General features: G+C 36.8%; 1 protein-coding gene across 11 annotated transcripts in view; it reads right to left on the bottom strand.

Annotated features, from left to right (window-relative positions):
- Positions 1-2,685: 2,685 nt before the first annotated feature.
- Positions 2,686-20,725, bottom strand: part of UBR5 (ubiquitin protein ligase E3 component n-recognin 5) — a 156,484-nt gene continuing 138,444 nt past the window's right edge. For 9 of the 11 annotated variants that reach the window (XM_064267979.1, XM_064267977.1, XM_064267974.1 and 6 more), the window contains 10 exons: positions 20,171-20,315; positions 18,920-19,050; positions 17,321-17,381; positions 15,277-15,452; positions 14,978-15,062; positions 13,248-13,403; positions 12,235-12,348; positions 9,900-10,044; positions 8,428-8,513; positions 2,686-3,313 (listed from right to left, as the gene is read on the bottom strand). In XM_064267979.1, coding sequence (XP_064124049.1) covers positions 3,101-3,313; positions 8,428-8,513; positions 9,900-10,044; positions 12,235-12,348; positions 13,248-13,403; positions 14,978-15,062; positions 15,277-15,452; positions 17,321-17,381; positions 18,920-19,050; positions 20,171-20,315 — 1,312 coding nt within the window. In that variant the 3' untranslated portion in view covers positions 2,686-3,100. Of the gene's footprint in view, positions 3,314-8,427; positions 8,514-9,898; positions 10,045-11,240; positions 11,351-12,234; positions 12,349-13,247; positions 13,404-14,977; positions 15,063-15,276; positions 15,453-17,320; positions 17,382-18,919; positions 19,051-20,170; positions 20,316-20,725 lie in introns of those variants that run through there. The other 2 variants (XR_010317813.1, XR_010317814.1) reach the window with 2 other exon arrangements.

Here is a 20,725-nt window from a genome sequence, read left to right on the forward strand (position 1 = left end):
AGATGTATCCTGCTTCAGCACTTACCAGCTCTATAACCTTGGGCAAGTTATTTCACCTCAGTGTCTCAGTTCCCTGTCTGTGAGGACAGTAATAGATCGTATCTCATAGGATAAAATAATACATTTAGAGCACTTGAGACAGTGCCTGGTACATAATAAGCACTCAACATTTAGTATTTCAGATATTGTACAGTCCTAACAATCCAGTAATATTTTTTAGAATATTAAAAGAGAGGTAAGAGAAGATACTTGGCTTTTATTTAACCCAAGGTATCCTGACATGAATAAACAAATCACATCTTAAATGATTTCTACATTGAGTGATGTTTAGAGAATTAATCTCTATGTTCATGGCTACCCACTTCAGTTACGGTAAGCGTTGAAAATACTTTCAGTTGCTACCCAGGCACAGTCTCTTCAAGGCACCTCCAGTTGGCCTCTTATCATCAGGAGGAAGAACTACTCCAGGACTAGAACCTAATCAACAGATGTACTTCAACAAAGGTTGTAAGTAGGAAAGGTTTGGCTTTAGGGAATTTACAACAGAGGTATTTATATTTGTGAATAAAAAAGGAACGCTCTTAAGGCAGTGTTTCATAATCACCTGGGATGCTCCCTTAAGAATGAAGATTTCTGGCCACCACCCAAGACGTACTGAGTCAGAAAAGGAGATGAGAGGAAGGGCAAGGTTTAGTAATCTACATTATCAAGCGCCACAGGTGAATCTTATGCATACAGAAGCAGGAGAACCACTGCCTTAAGAGATGATCTCAGTTTGAGTTTAGATCTAGAAATTGCTGACTACCTTCAACAGACAGAAATCATCTTGTATCTTTAGGAGAGGAATTTAAAGGGTTGTTTGGGGCAAGTACCAAATAGTGAAATCATACTAAAAAAAAAAAGTAAGCCATTATATTTTGGGTAGTTGATATTCAGATGACTTTAGAGGTAGCAAATTTTTTAAAACCTTCAGTAAAGTTCATTCTTGGTCTTCTCTTCCTAAATTTGTTTCCAGTTCTATTCAACTTAATCACTAAACAAGACCAAAAGAGAACTTTATTTTACATGACTTTATTTTACATTTAGAACCGTTTTATGCTTTATGTTAAAAAAAAAAAAAAACTCACTTTGCTTTCAATATTCCTAAAAGCATTTTAACCAAAATGTTGATTTAGGAAGACTTAAGACATTGTGCATTATTTTAAATATTTTCATTCTTTCAATAGCTATTAAAAATAAGTTCACAATTAGGGTTTTCAAATGTCCTAATTCTATCGAGTTTGTTCTCTTTATCAATCCTATCATGTGCATACAGAGGTTAAGGTGATAGATAAATTTTATCTTTCAAACACATGTCAATCAGCTCTTAATCTAATTACTATTTCATTTACTTAGAAATAGCATTTAGACATAAAAACCAATGTCTCACTTTATAAAATCACCTTTGGTTAATTTACACAGATAGAATACAGCGTGTTGTATAAGTTTTCGGAAATACAATAAGTTTCACTACTATCATTTTGGCTTTTAAATATTTATAGTGTCAGCAGGGCTGAGAATATCATGTGGTTCAGTCTTTTGAAGGAAGTGAAATAATAAAAGCATAGTGTCCTTGCACATGAAAACTATCTGAAAGACCAAGAGTCCTATAAAGGAACTGAAAAGTGAGGGATTGCAGAGAATTTCTCTTTTCATTTTCAGTATGTAAAGTGACCAGCTTAAGTCACTTCACTGAAGACTTAGTGAATAAAAGTGTTCCTTATGCCACTGAATGAAGCTACTAAACCCATAAGAATTTAGGGTACTGGCCCTGGGGTGCACAATTAATGGATCATCAAAAAGAACCTGTCACTTAATTACTAAGTGTTTACGTGAATGACTTAACTTCCTATGCCAAGTAAGGGTCACACTTAACTTCCTCCATTTGTAAAAAGAAAAGGTGGCCCGGCCAGTGCCATTCAGGATTCTCTGCTAACTGTAAAATGTGGACTGATTTTCTTTTGTTTCTTATAGTCCATGTGTATATAAACTTTCAGTTTTTAAATAAAAAAAATTTTATGCACATAACCGTGTCTGGTGTATTGCCCTTAGTTTAAAAATGTACAACTACATAAATAAAAACTATTGTTTCTTCAATATTACTTGACATTTCTTCTGTAATTTCTTTATTTAAAAAAGTAAATGTAACAAGGTACTTAAAAAAGGCTAGATACAAAAGTAGTTAAGCTGCTCACCAACATTTAAAATTTTCCAAAATGTATCTTCAATAATCATGATCTTATAAAACATTTTACAGTTATCAGAAAGTGCCCAGGCTGAGTTTACATAACTGAAATACCTTAGTACAAATGTCTAGTTAGAACTGAAGTGCAGTAACCTAACTGACTGTTCATTGAAATAGGGATACAAAGGAAAAAAAAAAAAAAAAAGTTGATTGTGATAAAGTATTGTGCATTGGCCCCATCATATGTACAAAAAAAGTGCCCTCACTCAAATGAACAGTACATGCAAAATATTAGTGATATCTTCTAATAGCTCAACGCAGCCAAGATAAACCGCAACAAAAGTGGTTTTTATAGGTAAAAGTGATTTCATCTCTAAGATCTGAACGTCAAGAACTTTTTACAAGTTCCATATACATGATACACAATTGCAGCCAACCACAAATTAAACACCATAAAAAAGTTAAAATGAAAACACAGAACATACTTAATTTTTTATTTTGAAATTCCCTATTCCCTCTATACAAGAACCTTTGCTGAAACACTTTCCACAAAGGCAGCAGTGAATTTTCAGAACATTTTACATTTTTTTCCCCTCAGCAAAAAGATAAATCACAGTGTAAATTATGTTGTTCTGCTGTCATCTTTGGCTGGGGTTAGACCCAGAAGTTGTTAACTAGCAAACCACTGTAGTCAAATGTTGCTAGTGCTCCTTAGGCCTTTAAACTACAAACTCAGCAAGGAATGTTTGCATTCAATCTTTTAAGTTACCACCGGGGGATACGACAGCATTAACTTCCATAAACTTTAATAGACAAATGGAAAAAATCTACAAAATTAGCTAGTCATATTACACAGCAATACACACTTTTTATACTCTACACAAAACCAAAATTCTTGGTCTTAATGGCGAGTAGCAATTTCTGTTTGAGAATCTGTTTAGAGGAATAGAGTGGGACGTAGAGTCGAGAAATGCAAGTATTTGCAGTAGGAAGATGTTGGTCATCTGGTGGCCTTATTGTGATTGAGGGCATAGGCTGAAATCCTTCTTCACTGGCTGGTAATGATGGGCTTGATGTCCAAAAGTAAACCTAAATAGAAATACAGTAACAGTTACAATTTCAGCTTTTAACAGATTAATGTTCAACTCAATTCTGGAAATTTATACACAGAGCCCCCCATTCTTATGTTAAAATGTACAAAGGAGGATTATTTTGAATTGGGTCTTAAATGTGTTTTCTTGTACTAAAAAGGGAGTATGTTCCAGGCCAGATGAGAAAAAAAGCATCAGATATGTAGGAAGGTCACTTTATCTCTCAGGGCCTCAGTTTTCTCATCTGTAACATGAGGCTCTTGGACCAAATGGTCTCTAAGGGCACGTCACACAAGGCCTCCAAACAAAAGACATGGCCCTAAGCTCAATACTCACAGAGTTTATCTAAAAAAGTTATTTTACATTTTATCTATCAGCAAAATGACCCCAGTATTATCAGTGCTACATGGTGATAACAATTCATATAATAGTTTTGGGGAACATCGACAGTATATCAAAATCCATGCAATAAGCCATATTAATACTGGGTTTTACTATGACTGCATTGCTGAACCCTTCAAGAGGTCTGAAGAGGAGAAAGATGGAACAGAAAGACAGATGATTACCCTTTGATTCCAAATCTGAGACTATCCATAAAGCTAAAATTGTGATTGTCATCTCAGCGTGTTACCTTTAGAGAGCAGCAGCAATCTTATATCCTTACAGGAAAGTAAATACAAAGGAGTCTGTTAGCCAAATGAGATGGGATCTTTCATATCTTGGCTGACTTTAAGTTACCCCCAAAAGACAGAGATCTACTGGTAGAGCTCAGCGTTTCCAAGACCTCATAAGAGATGTTAACAGATGTTGGAAGAGTTTGGGAAACACTGCGTTAAATGTTTCCCCCCTCCCCTGCAGAACTTCTCAGAACATTTAATATTCTAGTTGAAACTGTGAGTCTCAAAAAGGGAAATAAACTATATAATCCTTCCCAATAACACTGGAAACCCTGTAATTTCAGTAAGTCATGAGAGAACAGTTTGGGAAACCCTGTTATATTCTTATATCCTTCAGCTCCTCTCAGATACATCAAGATAAAACGGGGCGGGGGGGGGGCAGGAAACACACTGATATACTGCTTAAGCCATAAGAACAGTGTTTTTGTTTTTTAAACAGGCGTTTAAGGAGTGAAGCTTATAAATTAAAGCAGCAGATAGGAAATTTTTTAAACAAACAGGGACACAAGACTATTACACAACAAGCAATATATATCGCCCAGCATGAAGGAAAAAAAAATTGGCACTGATTGGGACTTTAGGGACTAGGAAGGTCAAATGCAGACCAATTATATGTAACCCAACTGGGGAACAACCTAAATTGAAATTTCCAAGCCAAGAACATAATCAGGTGGCAGCTAGGACTGTTGATCAACCTGTCTTACCATTATAGGGAAATATTTGAAGGGTCTCTCAGGATCACGGGAGCCCTGGTGGCACAATGATTAAGCATTCAGCTGCTAATCAAAAGGCTGGCAGTTCAAATCCACCAGCCACTCCTTAGAAACCTTATAGGGCAGTTCTACTCTGCCCTATAGGGTCAGTATGAGTCAGAAATGACTCAAAAGCAACAGGTTTGGTTTGGTTAGGATCATGTGAAGATTAAGTCTTAACAAAGATGTAAAAGACTTATACAAAGAAAACTACAAAACACTTCTGCAAGAAACCAAGAGAGACCTACATAAGTGGAAAAACATACCTTGCTCATGGATAGGAAGACTTAACATTATAAAAATGTCTATTCTACTGAAAGCGATCTATAGATGTAATGCAATTCTGATCCAAATTCCAATGACATTTTTTAATGAGATGGAGAAACAAATCACCAACTTCATATGGAAGGGAAAGAGGCCCCAGATAAGTAAAGCATTACTGAAAAAGAAGAACAAAGTGGGAGGCCTCACACTACCAGATTTTAGAACCTATTATACCGCCACAGTAGTCAAAACAGCCTGGTACTGGTACAACAGCAGACACATAGACCAATGGAACAGAATTCAGAATCCAGACATAAAGCCATCCACATATGAGCAGCTGATGTTTGACAAAGGCCCCAAAACAGGTAAATGCGGGAAAAGACAGTCTTTTTAACAAATGGTGCTGGCGTAACTGGATATCCATCTGCAAAAAAATGAAACAAAACCCATACCTCACTCCATGCACAAAAACGAGCTCAAAATGGATCAAAGACCTAAATATAAAATCTAAAATGATAAAGATCATGGAAGAAAAAATAGGAACAACGTTAGGAGCCCTAATATATGGCATGAACAGTATCTTAAACATTACTACAATGCAGAAGAAAAACTAGGTAACTGAGAGCTCCTAAAAATCAAACACCTATGCTCATCCAATGATGTCACCAAAAGAGTAAAAAGATTACCTACAGACTGGGAAAAAAGTTTTTAGCTATGACATTTCTGATTAGCACCTTATCTCTAAAATATGTATGATACTGCAAAAACTCAACTACAAAAAAGGCAACCGAATTACAAAAATGGGCAAAAGATATCAACAGACACTTCACTGAAGAAGATACTCAGGCAGCTAAAAGATACATGAGGAAATGCTCTCGATCATTAGTCATTAGAGAAATGCAAATCAAAACTACAATGAGATTCCATCTCACTCCACAAGGCTGGCATTAATCCAAAAAACACAATAAATGTTGGTGAGGCTGTAACACAACAGACTGCTGGTGGGAATGTAAAATGGTACAACCACTTCAGAAATCGATTTGGCGCTTCCTTAAAAAGCTAGAAACTACCATACGATCCAGCAATCCCACTCCTTGGAATATATCCTAGAGAAATAAGACCCTTTACACGAACAGATATATGCACACCCATGTTCACTGCAGCACTGTTTACAATAGCAAAAAGATGCAAGCAACCAAGGTGCCCATCAATGGATGAATGGATAAATAAATTATGGTATATTCACACAATGGAATACTATGCATCAATAAAGAACAGTAATGAATCTGTTAAACATTTCACAACATGGAGGAATCTGGAAGGCATTATGCTGAGTGAAATTAGTTGCAAAAGGACAGATATTGGATAAAGCCACTATTATAAGAACTTGGGAAATAGTATAAACAGAGAAGAAAATATTCTTTGATGGTTACGAGAGGAAGGGGTAGTCACTAATTAGACAGTAGATAAGAACTACTTTAGGTGACAGGAAAGACAACACACAATACAGGCAAGGTCAGCACAACTGTACTAAACCAAAAGCAAAGAAGTTTCCTGAATAAACTAAATGCTTCAAAGGCCAGCGTAGCAGGGGCAGGGGTTTGGGGACCATGGTTTCAGGGGACATCTAAGTCAGTCATTAAGAAAACATTCCGCATCCCACTTTGAAGAGTGGTGTTTGGGGTCTTAAACGCTAGCAAGCGGCCATCTAAGATGCTTCAATTGGTCTCAGCTCACCCGGACCAAAGGAGAATGAAGAACACCAAGGACGAAAGGTAATTACGAGCCCAAGAGACAGAAAGAGCCACATAAACCAGAGACTACATCAGCCTGAGACCAAAAGAACTAGATGGTGCCCACTATAACCGATGACTGCCCTGACAGGGAACACAACAGAGAACCCCTGAGGGAGCAGGAGAGCAGTGGGATGTAGACCCCAAGTTCTCATAAAAAGACCAGACTTAATGGTCTGACTGAGACTAGAAGAACCCTGGTGGTCATGGCCCCCAGACCTTCTGTTGGCCTAGGACAGGAACCATTCCTAAAGCCAACTCTTCAGACAGGGACTGGACTAGACAATGGGATGGAGAGGGATGCTGGTGAGCAGTGAGCTTCTTGGATCAGGTGGACACTTGAGACTACGCTGGCATCTCCTGCCTGGAGGGGAGATGAAAGGGTGGAGCGGGTTAGAAGCTGGGGAAATGGACACGAAAAGAGAGAGTGGAAGGAGTAAGCCAGCTGTCTCATTAGGGGGAGAGCAACTGGGAGTTTGTAGCAAGGTGTATGTAAGTTTTTGTGGGAGAGACTAACTTGATTTGTAAACTTTCACTTAAAGCACAAAATTAAAAAAAAAAAAAAAAGTGCTGGAAGCAAGAAACCTGCCTCTCTGCCCCCCTCCAAAAAAAAAAAAAAAAAGCTACTACCTAAATTGAAGGTAAATGGGAGTCTGCAGGAGGAGCCCTGGTGGCACAGTGTTTCAGTGCTCAGCCGCTAACCAAACAGTTAGTGGTTTGAACCCAACGCCTGCTCTGTGCGAGAAAGATGTACCAGTCTGCTTCCCTAAAGATTACAACTTCAGAAACCTGTGGGGCAGTTCTACTCTATCCTATAGGGTTGCTATGATTGAGAACTGACTCAACAGCAGCTGAGTTGGGAGTCTGCAGGTTTTACGCTTTCCTGAACAAGTAACCATTTTCTCTCTCTGAAATAAAAGGGAAGATATCTGAAACATTTCTAAACATTCCATGAGTGCTCAGGTTCAGATTACTGACAACTAAGGCTGGTTGGACAGGAGAAATGTCCCAGGGAACCATGCAGAGTATGAGTATAGAAAGGATCTCTGGGAGTAAGGACTGCCTCTCAAATTTCAAAAGGTATGATGCAGACTGCCTCTTAAGGTTAATGGGCAGGTTGAGTTTGGTTATGGAGAAGTCTGGAAATAGATTCCACTGACTTCTCATAAGTTTACGTTATCCATGACCGTAGCTGGATAGAGCTCTGTGCTAATAACAAGGAAGATTATGGGTTTAACACCCACATATCACCATTAAGCTATTTTCTTCCTAGTATACAGATAGCAATACAGATACTATTCAAAAAATTTGCAAAGCCTTGCTACTAGTCAAGAGGATTATGAATGTGAACAAAGAGCAACGTAAGTGAATGCGATAGGGGAAAAGTCTCAACAAGTTTATCATCTTTCTGGACTAAGGACAGCGTGTTAATAGCTAAGATGCATTTCACTCTGCTTAGCACTTCAGAAGAGATGTTCTGTAGAGAATGCCTAGAGTTTTTGAAATTGTGTCATTCCCCTACCCAAAATGAAAATGACCATTACAAACTTTAAAAAAAAAAAGGGAAACCATACACACAATTTTAAAATTTTATATTTAATAAATTTTGTGAAGCTTTTAACTCACAAGATCTTGTCGTTCTGTCATGCTCATCTTCTCTACTATTGACCAGAACCAACGCTTGAACTGCAAGAGCTTCTCAGCATTTTCTCCTAAGAATAAGGAATACAAATTTGATGTAATGTATCAGTTGTTATATTTTCAGAATGTAAGTTTTATCATTGTTAACTTCTTATAATAATAGTATTATTTTTGTCTTATAATAATGTCATAAAAATAACATATACAAAATCTAAATGATATTCGGGATTGTGGCTTCCAGTTTCTAATATAGGAAATTAGGTCTATTTGCATAATGCAAAACCTCTGTAATTCATTAGTCAGCCCTGACTCAAGATGACCAAAATAAGAAAAATGAATCACCAGCCTCAAAACTGATAATTGCATCAATTGAATACCATCCATAAATCATGATTCTTCTCACGAAAAAGTGCTTCTCAAATTTTAATGCGCTTATAAACCACTTGGGAATCTTTCTGAAATGGAGATTCTCCAAAGTTATACTACATCTGGGGTGGGATCAGAGAGTCTACATTTCTAAAAAGCTCCCAGATGATACCAGTGCTGCTGGTCTGAAGGTCACACCTGGGCTGGCAAGCCTTATATTTTTTTCCTCCAGGGTTTTTGGTTTGTAAGTGAGACAAAGTCGTATCTCACAAGTATTGAAAACTATATTTTAAAATAGCACAAAAACCACCAATATACACTGCCCAGCATGAAGGAAAAACATGATAATTTATCTAAATTTAACTTACTATAATTTAGCTGAAGCTACTGGCAAAATAGGAAAAATGAAGAGAAAAAAAAAGTTATTTTCATGTATGCAATAATCTTGGACTATAGGTGTAACACTCTCATAATGAGATGCATGGAGCTTTCAGCATATTGTTGTACCGTCACAGCTACAAATTCTATTCTTAGTCTGCAGAGCTTTCAAAAGAGAGTTACAGCCAATCTGGTACTGAAGGTAAAGGTTATTCTGGTAGCGTTATTCACTACCTCTCTTAATCCTCCCTAGCTTCTCCATCTGTTTGTGGGTTGTTGTGTCTTTGTAAGGGTGTTTAGGGTCCAACTCTACAAAGCAAACATTATGCAAATTTTTTAATGAGGGAGTTTAAGAGATAAATCGGGAAACAACAGTAGAACTATCACATGGATTATATTCATAAAATATCCTCTTCACATAGTTGCTCACCCCGAAGAATTTATACTTGTATTTATACTAAAACATATTCTTTAAAACCTAGAAAAATTAGGGAATAAATACAAGAATTAAGAACAACCTAATGTTAAGACATCGAAATACAATTCAGTTCCATCATATTTTAAAAAGGTAAAAAAAAATTTTTAAGAAATACCTGAGTTAATACAGCATTCCCAAGCACTGTAAATGTATCTTACACCCAGAAACGTAGAAAATGCTGACCAGACTATCTTTATTCCTTATCACTTAAGCAAACATTTGAAAAATCCCATACCTGATTCATCATTGAAAGAGGTGAAACTGATCAGCATCTGCACATTAACTTCACCACAGCCGTTTACCAAAAGCCTAAAATCTTCTGCTGTTAAATCTTCTAATGAATTTTTTGGAAGTACATCCAGCAGACCTTTTCTCATTGCCTAAAGAGTGTCAAAAATTACTCTTACTATCAGCTCTTTATTTGCCATGTAGCTTTTTTTTTTTTTTTTTTTTTAATTTTTACCGTGCTTTAAGTGAAAGTTTACGAATCAAGTCAGTCTCTCATACAAAACCTTATATACACCTTGCTATATACTCCTAGTTGCTCTCCCCCTAATGAGACAGCACATTCCTTCTCTCCACCCTGTATTTCTGTGTCCATTCAGCCAGCTTCTGTCCTCCCCGGCCTTCACATCTCCCCTCAGATAGTAGCTGCACCCATAGTCTCATGTGTCTACTTGATCCAAGAAGTTCACCCCTCACCAGTACCATTTTCTGTCTTATAGTCCAGTCTAATCCCTGTCTGAAGAGTTGGCTTTGAGAATGGTTCCTGTCTTGGGCTAACAGAAGGTCTGGGGACCATGACCTCCGGGGTCCTTCCAGTCTCAGTCAGACCATTAAGTCTGGTCTGTAGCATTTATTAATATTGCTAAAACCCAATATCTAATTTTAGCAGCCCTCTCTAAGATTACTAGTTCCCATTTTAAACCACCTTTTAAATGAGAAAAAAATATTAAGTATTATATTTTGAATTTCTTATTAACAGACTCAAAAGAGAGAACCAAACCAAACCTGTTTTAAATGATTAAACAACAACAACAAAAAGATCAAACTTGTTGCCATCAAGTTGATTCCAACTCTTGGCAACCCTATAGGAGAGAGAAGAACTGCCCTATAGGGTTTCCAAGGAGCAGCTAGTGCATTCAAACTGCTGACCTTTTGGTTAGCAGCTGTAGCCCTTAACCACTGTGCTGCCAGGGCTCCAAAAGAGAGAAAGACAGAGCACACACACAAAAAAAAGGCGTATAGTGAATGGGCTACAAGCTCAAAAGTGAGATATTATTACATACCAGTAATTGAAATAATTTTTTTTAATTTTGTTAATAACAGGCTAGTAAGCAAATAAATAATAGCTTTAACTTATTAAATGTCCTATCCTGTCAGCACCCTAGGAAAGGTATGGTAATGGCAACAACAAATCTCCTCCCGAATACAAACCCAAAATCTAGAAGTTTCTGAGAAATTATCATATGCCTGGAACGGTTCTAAGCACTTGACATGTATTAATTCATTTAATCTTATCCCCATACTGCAGCAGAGGGAACCAAAGCACAAAGAAGTTAAGTAATTTACTAACGTCATAAACCTAGAAGGTGGTGCAGCCTTCCAGAGCCTGCACAATTAGTCCCAGCACAGGAATCAGGAACATCTGACACTTCAGTCCTGAGTCTACGTAAGTATATTATCCTAGAAGGGGAAAGAGTTAACACAGCAGTCCTAATGTTGCTCTTGAGAAGGGCTTGGCCTTTGGCTAGCATCTGGGAAGTTGGTTTCTAAGGCTGACTTGAATGCCCGGGCAATGAACCTGCTGTACCAGCCTCCCTAGACCACTGGTGCAAACAATATGATTTCTGATGAACATTGCCTTTCCTTGTGGGAGTCAGAAATTTCAGTGATCATGGCTGGTTGTATAGGCCGAGTGTCTGTGTAATGAGTCTCCAATAAAAACCCTGGGTTCTGACTCCTAAGCAGGCTTCCTTAAGCAAAAACACTGTACACTTGCTGCTGCATTTCATTGCTGGAGGAAGAAGCGTGTTCTGTGTGACACCCTATTCCCCCAGAGCAGAACTTTGGAAACCTGCATCTGAAAGCCTCCAGACTCCACCTGATGTGTTTTTTTTTTTTTCCCCCCTTGCTGATACTGCTGGGAGTCCTTTCACTGAAACAAACCACAGCTATCAGTATAACTGCCTCTGAGTCCTGTGAGTCCCTCTAGTGGGTCACCGAAAGTGTGGGTGGTAACAGGACGGCAAAACAGTAATCATCTCAATTCCATAAGTAATCATTTCAATTTCCATTGAAAATCATTTCAATCCATTTCCAAACTTTTGTTCACCAAAGCTGTTTTCTGATAATTACATGGTTTTCCCAAGTACTTTTACCCAGAAGAAAGCAGGTGCTTCTTCTGGATTCTCTATTTCAGGTGTAATTTACATGGTAAATAAATTCATTTAGTTTAAAAATTTTGGCCTTATAGGGCAAGCTATAATACACTCTGAGCTAGTGTATCACAAATGCAGACATACATATAGCCTCATCAAAGCAAGCAACACTTGCTAAAAAACACTTACGTGTAATGGCTGTTCCGCAACTACCAACATTCTGTGCTCTGCATATTTCCTCACGTACTCATACACATTCTGGGGAGTGACTGGTATGTTGACACCATTCGGAATCAGTTCAACCTGTGAAAAATTAAACAATACCATTTAAAAACAATTCTGTCAAAGCAAGAGCAAGTCAGCAGTTCATACAACTATTTCCTAAAATTTTAAAATCTAAAGACAACTACCAGAGCTTCCACCAGACTGAGTCCAGCACAACTAGATGGTGCCTGGCTACCACCACTGACCGCTCTGACAGGGATCACAACAGAGGATACCAGAAAGAGCTGGAGAAAAACACAGAACAACATTCTAACTCATATAAAAAGAACAGACTTACTAGTCTGATAGACTGGAGAAACCCTGAGAGTATGGTCCCCAGACACCCTTTTAGCTCAGTACTGAAGTCATTCCCGAGGTTCACCCTTTAGCCAAAGATTAGAGAGGCCCATAAAACAAAATGAGACTAAATGGGCACACCAGCCCAGGGGCAAGGACGAGAAGGCAGGAGGGGACAGGAAAGCTAGTAATGGGGAACCCGAGGTCGAGAAGGGGAGAGTGTTGACATGGCATGGGGTTGGCAACCAATGTCAGAAAACAATTATGTGTATTCATTGTTTACTGAGAATCTAGTTTACTCTGTAAACTTTCATCCAAAGTTTTATATGTATATATATATATCTAGACAATCCTATACCTGACAAATATCTAATAAATGCAAATATTTCAGGCCTAAATAAGTACAGAAAGCCTTTCTATCTCTCAGCCTGTCTCACCGTCGCTCGGTCCATCTCTCTATGTCTGTCCATCTTGCTCTTTTTTGTCTCCTACTGTGTTGCTCTTTCTCTCTGTGTGCATGTGTGTGTCTGTTTCTCTCTGTTTCTTGGTCCATATCTATATAAACTGTTCCAGTGTAAGACAAGTATTACAGACTAATCAGATTCTTCTGACAGAAACAAAAAACTCAGTATTTGCTTTACCTGTCCTCCACCTTCTTCTTTACATAAGTCTATTGCAAATGCCAAATCCATCGCCGAGAAAACAGCATCAGCATCTGAACTCTGAGAAGCGAGGATAAGTTGCCGCAAACTTTCATACATTACAGGGTCAAAAAATGCAAAATCATGCCAGTTGACCTAAGAAAATAATCATTTGAAACTCAATTATGAAAGAAACAATATCTTCACTGAATTTGTTAGTAAATTATAATCTATGATAAAGAATTTTATCTAATTTGAGGATATAATAATAAAGAATAATCTCCCACCAAATGTATTTAATAATAAATGCTTTGGAGAGGTAAAATTTAATTATCTTCGGTTCTGACAATACATTCTTAAAGTATTAAAAAGTGTTCTTTTTATATATATATGTAATTATATATCTATATTATATATATAATTATATATATATGTTTTAACTTATATACACATATAAGCCAACAGCACAATATTTTAAAGATTCCAAAATAATATATCTGCAAAAACCAGCAGTATTAACGAACAGCAATTATGTTGAGCAGTTGGCTACGGAACTAAACACGCATCCTATTTACTCTTGATAATACTCATAAAATATAGATTATTAATTCCAGATGATGAAATTGATACACAAAGAAATTCAGTAACTTTCCCAAGGTTAAACCTGGACCCATTTGATTCCATGATCTTTTCGCTAAGCCTGATTAAAAAGTCAACATACCAATATTTTTATGTTGCTGAGATTTGAGTCCTATGAGTTGGAATCAACTCGATGGCAACAGGTTTGATTTTTTTTTTTTTTTTTTTGTATTCTTTGCACCATAACATTTTAGCTGGAACACTTTGTATTTCTTTGTGATAATACCATGACTTACAAATCAGTAGGGGCAGAGTTAACATTTAACTCAGAGTTAAAATACATCTATCTATGTAGCTATATGTCATAACATGTTATGCTTATATTAATACAAAACCATGTTCATCAGTGGATTTGATTACAGAAAATTATTAGAAAACTACAGATTTAACAATACTAATTCATATTAGATATGTGATATGCATCTATGGAGAAGACTAATATTTCTTTTTTGTGTCAAGTAATTTCTTTATAGCAACTTTAGAAACACTGGCAGTTTTGTTTTAAATAAAAAACTGCTTAATTAGTATTACACATTAATTTTAAAGGAAGTGGCTCCCAACACACAAAGGAATGTGCAGGCTGTTAAAGTATCAACAGACATAAAGAAAATGACCTGTAATTCAGAGATAAATATCAAACATGTGATATATTTTCTTACATTCTTTTGTCCCCCACATACACCTTACATATATTTTTTGAAGTTGGGAATGTTCTTTTCAAAACAATACTACTTCTGCCTCCACTACCACTGCTACACCTAATAATAATGGATAAAATCTGAGTCAGACACAATGCCGTTTCTTTACCATTTTATAGATGGGTAAGTATGCCAAAGTTGTCAGAGGATTTGTCTGCAACAGGATCCAGGTCTTTCAGACTCCCAAACTCACTGTATCACCCACTCTGCTATGTCATCTCCCCTGTATATGGAGACTTTTCCCATCTCACTAAATGTTTGAAAATAATTTGTATAATGACTGTAAAAATTTAATATTAAGTGAACGCCATAAACGGTATGCTAGCATATTATTTTATAAAAAGAATGTTTTTTGTAATTGTAAAAGCAATCAGGTTCATCAAAATCACTTACTTTTCTACCAAGCAACACTTTAATTACATGTCTATTCAATGTGATAGGACATAGTTCATTCTGTAACAGACAAAGTCCAAGAATTCTAAAAATAAAAACAGGTAAGAGTTAAATTTAAAAATAATTCTAGACCACATAAACTCCACCACACACACACAATGCACTTATTTTTTGGATAAAGTTTCAATTCTATTCAGTATGAAGTAGAGCAAATACACATTTTACAAAGTAGTGTCTTCTATAAAGTCTCATGAACTGAAATTTTAAAAAATTCAGATATAAGGGTACAATTATTTTACCTGCCAATGTTTCTGAAACAATTCAACCTCGCTTCTGTGTTTTTGCCAGGCCTTGGAGTATAAAACCCTCTTTTTCCAGGTTGGTAAAACAAAGGTGCATTATCATCACCATCATCTGTATCATCTAAATCCATATCCACTACGCTTCGACTAGAACCATGACGTTTTCGGTTTTCCTAATAGCAGGGAATATCAGAGGTTAAGCCCTGAGATTTATTTAAAAAACAAAACATTTGAACTGGTTCTCTGAGATCACCCAAAATGAAAAGAGCACATTTATATTTAAATGTATGTGAATAAGAATACTAAAGGTAAATAAGCTTTTAAATTCTTCCTTTCAGGACTGTGATACACAAAGCTTATATATGTGAAATCTCAACTTCTCTATTTAAATAAAATCACTTAATGAGGCTCAAGTATCTTCTGTCATCATCATTCCTGAAACATATTTTTGCTGAATATAAATCTCTGGATTGACAATTCACTTTAAGGATGCTGTTCCATTGTCTCCTGGCTTCCATGGTTTTCTGATAAGACATCCACTGTCTCTCAAATCATTGTCTCCCTATATGTAGGCACTGTTTGTTATTCTTTGGCTGCTTTCAAGAATTTTTCTTTATCTTTGTTTCACAGCAGTTTGATTATTATGTGCTTGGACACAGTTTTCTTTCAATTAATCCCATTTGGGGTTTGCTGGACTTCTTGAATCTATAAATTTATGTCTTTCACAAATCTGAGATGTTTGCAGCCATTGTTTTCCTCAAATATTTTTTCTGTACCAATCTCTTTCTCCTTTTCTTCTGGAGATTCCAATGGCATGATCATTTGAATATGGTCCCAGAGGTTGCTAAAACTCTGTTCTTTTTTAAATTTTTTCTCTCTCAATTCTTCAGACTGGATAATTTCTAGTGATCTATTTTCAAGTTGAGTGACCCCTTCCTCTGTCATCTTCATTCTGCTACTGATCTATCCTATACATTTTTCTTTCAGATATTGTACTTTTAGCTCTGAAATTTTCACTCGGTTCTTTTTTTTAAGAGTTTCTATTTCCCTGCTGAGAACCTCTATCTTTCCACTCATTAGTATGTTCATCTTTATCTCATAGAGTATGAGATACAAAGTCTTTGTCTTTTATAATTCCAGGATGCCTTGAGTGATGCAAACAGGCGCTCAACTGTGAACCAAAAAGCTGGTGGTTCAAACCACAAAGAGGCACCTTGGAAGAAAGGCCTGGTGATCTGCTTTCAAAAGGTCCCAGCCCTGAAAACCCTAGAGTGCAATTCTACTCTGTATATGTGCGGTTGCCATGAGTCAGAACTAATTCAACAGCGACTGATTTGCTGGGTTTTCTGTTGTTGTTTTTGACAATTCCAACAAGTGGGTCATCTCAGGGTTACCATATATTATTTCTTTTCCCTTGAAAATCGGTCAGATTTTCCTATTTTTTGCATGCTAAGTAATTCTGGATTGTATCCTGGATATTCTGAATATTAAGTTGTGAAACTCTGGATTCTGTTAAAATGCTCTGGAGAATGGGGATTATTTTTTATTTTAGTCGGTAATCAAGCTGGTTAGATTCAGACTGTAGGTCTTGCCTTCCGTGTGCAGTGGTTTCAATGCCAATTAAGTTTTCAGAATCTTTATTATGCTGTTTGGATCTGTCCTGAATATATGCACTACTCAGGATAGTCTGGACTTCGGCAGTGGTTTATACTGCAGTTTAGTTCTCAAAGCCTTTACTATCTTCCAGTTAAGATGGAGTAACTGGGACCAGATTTACCCTCGCACCTGAAACAATGCCATACTGGTCATTCTTCCAGTTTTTACTTCCCTCTCCAAAAAAAAAATCTGTGTGCTATTGTTTACTTTTCAGAATTCTCAGATAGTTCCTTTTTGTATTTTGTCTACAGTTTTTGGTTGTAATTAGTGGGAGAAATGGACTATGGTGGGTTTACATATATTGGAAGTTCTCAGGTACTTAAGAATTTCTAACATTTAAATTCCAAGTGCTTATTAATTAGCACAGGTACAAAACATCCCTTACCTGGACCTTTTCTGAGGAGTCCAGCAATCCAAGATCTAGGATACTATCAGCTCCATTTTCCCTAAAAACAAACAAAAAAACTTTCACATTCCAGATGGCTGAAATTTCTGGAATGTGGTATAGAGAAACATATTAAATTTATACAAATTTATAAATACATTTAACTTTTGAGATAAATAAATATTCAAGGACACCCACTAGGTTCCTAATGCAGTTCTAGGAGCAGAGAATTAAAACATACACGTAAAAATAATTACAGATAATACAAAAACCACTAATTAAGTGCCACATATAGGACTCAAGATAATAGACTAAAGGCTACTTGATTTAAGATAATACTCAAGAGTGCTAAAGCTTGACTTAAGCTCAGGGGGTCATTGTAGAAGAACAGAAAAATGTTGAGAGAGCAGTCACAATAGGAATCAAATTCTCTAATGTATTTTGTGATTCTAGAACGGTAACAAATCCATGTTCGCTCTCAGCCAAGTGAAAACAGCTAATATGGTATGTTAGTTGCATTCAACAGAAAAAACTACATTAGCAACCTTTACGTAAATTTACAAAAATCCTTTTATCAAAAAATGCACTTTTTCTGTAATGGGCTGAGCTGTATCAGTGCGCTCCTACCTCCTGAGACAGGGCAGAAATAAATAGCAGTAACAACAAAGAAAACAAGCTTCTATCAGTAGTCTTTGGCTTGGACCATTCAAAAGCTCTGGAACAGGTGGCTGGCTGTTTATTTCCAGTGCTCCACCTGCCCTCTTATCCAGTGCTCAGCCTAGTCTCCAAGGCCTGTATCTAATCTAAGTTCCCTATTGAAAATCATGATTGGGAGAAAAAGAAATTTTTATCTAAAACCTAATGAACACTTCAAAGTTATTAGAGTATTAGATATTATAGTGGCTCCAGATAGCAGACAAGTCACAGGATAAGTATGGCCTATCTTCCTAATGGGAGCCCTGGTGGCGCAGTGGTTAAGAGCTCAGCTGCTAACCAAAAGGTTGGCAGTTCAACTCCATCAGCTGCTCTTTGCAAACCCTGTGGGGCAGTTCTACTCTGCTCTATGAGTTGCTATGAGTCAGAACTGACTTGATGGCACCTAGCAACAATAATATCATCTTCCTAATGTCACTTCTTCTTGTCACCAAGGGGAGAGAGAAACTGTTGGATATTTTGAGATTTTATATTAAAACAAACATATTAAGAATATAAAGCAAAACTTACACAATTTTTAAATAAATCAGGAAGCCATAAAAAAAAATTCATGCTTATGGCAAGCACTCACAGGCTATACCCCAAGATTCCTTGAGGTGTATGGCTTTTGCCACTAGGGGTGGAGAATTTGAGATATATTTCTTTCAAGTAATTTCTAAATACCAGGTACATAAAAGACCTTTCAGAGCCTAACCGACTGCTAAAATTCCATCTTTCTAATATATGTAGAACTCAAATGCCTCATTCATGGAGTTTAAGCCATCATTTTAAAACCTTTAAAGTCTTGTACTTTAGCGTTAGTTTTAAGATATGGTGGCACCCACTTACTGAAAATAAAGTAGCTGATTTTTAAACCTGAAATGCCTTTCCAATTATACACATTACCTTCCATGTGCAATAATGAGTTCCATGGCTTCATCCACTCTTGCTCTCAGAGAATCTTCACTAGCTAGAAGGAGAAGCAGCTGGGCTGGGGATAATTCCAACAGCATGCCAGTGATTTTACTTGCAAATGCCTATAAGTAATAAACAAATGTTACTGCTCCTAATCTCTGAAACTACTTGTTGAAATATACAATCTTTTATCAGAAGAAAAGAAGATGTGAGAAACCTGGAATAACAAATATAAAAGTGTATGAACTGGTAAGGTGTTTTATTAAACTAGACGCTTAATTATAGATATGAAAGGACTTTGGCAGAGAATGAATAGTCTATGCACTGGTAAATCTTGTGAAAGCTAGTTATTATGTTTGTATGACAAGGTGTTTAATATCCATGAGTAAAGCCACGAATACTCAATTTCCATATAGAATCTTTCTTTTATGGTAGAAAAAAGAAAGATAGAGGGAGGGAGGGAAGGAAGGAGAGGGAGAGAAGAGAGAAAGATGTCTGCATTTAAGGCTAAGGATTTACTTAAAGAAATTATAATTGCTTTTCTCTACTTTATTATTCATCTTTTACTATATGCACATATAGTTACGTATAGACAAATAAGCAAGAAAACCACAACTAGTTATCTATATTATATGAAAGAAACTATTTACAGAACATTAAAAATGAAAATTTTCCTGCAATACTTATCGGTAGTAATAGTAAAGTACGATATTTCCTATGTGTGCTAGCTACAGCCTGGTAACAGATGAAAGTCTGCTTCAGCAAGTAACAATAATTTATTTAAATAAATACAAACCCATACCCATCGCTGTCGAGTCGATTCCAACTCATAGCGACCCTACAGGACAGAGGAGAAGTGCCCTATAAGGTTTCCAAGGGGCGGCTGGTGAATTTGAACTGCTGACCTTTTTGGTTAGCAGCAGTAGCTCTTAACCACTGTGCCACCAGGGATTCAAATGAAACGTGCAGGAAATTCTTCAGCACACTAGGAACTTGCTACGTAGAATGGGGACAGGGTCCCAACTCAGGGTAGCGGGGGGATCAAGCTAAACACATTGACCCCAGCTAGCCTTGCTTCATTCCCTGTTAAGCTTCTTTCTCATGAGGGGCTAAACATGCAGGTCCTCTACTACAAGACTTGCCAGTAGCTGACAATTTTTTTAAATACCAACTTTAATTCAAAAATAAAAATGTCGCAGCCAATTAAGAGGTAGCTAAGTGTGTGAAGTGCACAGTACTTACTGGCTGCATCGCTTGTACACGGGGATAAAGCCTCTCTCCAAGCGCCTGCCGATGTGCTGGCAGAGGGTCAGGATCATCGCTAGGATTCCCTTCAGAGGCCGGTCTAAAGGGCCTAGTGTCAATGGAAAGCTGTCTTCTAAAGTCTCTGAAAGGAGAAATCTAGTATAACTTCATTTTCCTTGACTACGAAGTGAAAATATCAGCACAAATAGGAAGGAAGGCAGAAAACCTGCACATACAGATTGCTCCAATTATGGTACCAAGGTAGCTGAATGCCTAAACAGATGATGGCTGTGAATAAAGATAAGCCAGATTTTGTCACTTGAAAAATCTATAAATTTGCAATGTATAGTTTGTACAAATAATTTTATTTTAAGGGCCTTTGAACACTCAAAGCAAGTCTCACCCCTAATTTCTGGAAATTATTGTTTAGGCAAAAATAGAACGCAACCCATTCTAACAGGAGAAGAATATAAAGGTTTAAATATCACAATTTCCCACAATTTATATTTAAGATAAATTAAGGAAAGTATAATATGAAGTTTAATACAAATT

This window comes from Loxodonta africana, chromosome 14, assembly GCF_030014295.1.
Source record: "Loxodonta africana isolate mLoxAfr1 chromosome 14, mLoxAfr1.hap2, whole genome shotgun sequence".
Lineage (NCBI taxonomy): Eukaryota > Metazoa > Chordata > Mammalia > Proboscidea > Elephantidae > Loxodonta > Loxodonta africana.